This window comes from Aplysia californica, unplaced genomic scaffold, assembly GCF_000002075.1.
Source record: "Aplysia californica isolate F4 #8 unplaced genomic scaffold, AplCal3.0 scaffold01061, whole genome shotgun sequence".
Taxonomy (NCBI): domain Eukaryota; kingdom Metazoa; phylum Mollusca; class Gastropoda; order Aplysiida; family Aplysiidae; genus Aplysia; species Aplysia californica.
In genome coordinates, this window is record NW_004798331.1 from 202,347 (window position 1) to 203,454 (window position 1,108).

Sequence of the window (1,108 nt, forward strand, 5' to 3'; positions counted from 1 at the left end):
CACACACACACACACACACACATGCACATACACATACATACACACACGTGACACTCACACACACACACGTGACACACATACACACACACACACAGGCCGCGTGCGCATGAACACCCACATAAACACACTAACACATATAAACAAACACATAAACACGCACGCGCATGCGCCCTGAGTACTGAGAATGTGTATCTGAGTAACGAACTTAGCGCTACCTTGCACACACTCCATTAATTTATTTTCCGGCTTTGGTATAAATCGCTTTGAAAACACAGAAATTCCCTCTCCAATACTGGGAGTTAGATCAAAGAGGAAAGGTAAACTGCAAAATACAGGCAGTAACTGTAACAACTCTAGGCTAAAAAATTACATATTTTTCAACAGCATTACCAGCTGTGACTAAACCTTCCAATTTTTGGAAAAATCGCTACCTTCGATTTATCGGCTCAGTATCTAGTTTTGAGACATTTGATGTTAAACATTTCGTGTTTCACAACATGTCAAGCTTTTTCAAATGCAATTCTTTAAATAATATCCTGAAAACGACTCAGAATAATCTTACGATTTCGATAAAGCAGAGAGAACATAATTTGATTTCTGACCTCATGGTCTTAGAAACTCAAAATGGCCAAACATGTCAGATAAGATTTTTGCAATTCTGAGGTAGCGAAATCGAGCTAGTGCACGACAGCGTTGGTCGTGTTCAGTAGCGACCTACCACCTTGACGACCGCTTGGCATGGTGACTCAGTGACGCTGTCGTCAGAGTCAGAGAGAGGAGGTGGCACGATGAGTGCGCGACACACACGCACAGTCACACAAGGATGAGTGTCCACAGCAATTGAACAACACGAATGTATTTAGTTTTAGGTTATGTGTATGAAACAGATGAGTGGTGAGAGAGGGATGAAGTGCACCCTTATCTACCCCCAACCATCTCTCTCTCTCTCTCTCTCTCTCTCTCTCTCTCTCTCTCTCTCTCTCTATCTATCTATCTATCTATCTCTCTCTCTCTTTCTCTCTCTCTCTCCCTGTCTCTCTGCCTGTGTCTGCCTGTCTGTCTGTCTGTCCGTCTGTCTGTCTGTCTGTCTGTCTGTCTGTCTGTCTCA

General features: G+C 43.2%; 1 protein-coding gene across 1 annotated transcript in view; it reads right to left on the bottom strand.

Moving 5' to 3' along the window:
- LOC101860778 (mucin-5AC) overlaps positions 1–740 on the bottom strand; it is a 26,684-nt gene extending 25,944 nt beyond the window's left edge. Inside the window, exon 1 of the mRNA XM_035973213.1 lies at positions 719–740. Within this exon, the coding sequence (XP_035829106.1) occupies positions 719–740 (22 nt within the window). The remainder of the gene's footprint in view (positions 1–718) is intronic.
- Between the last annotated feature and the right edge of the window lie 368 nt (positions 741–1,108).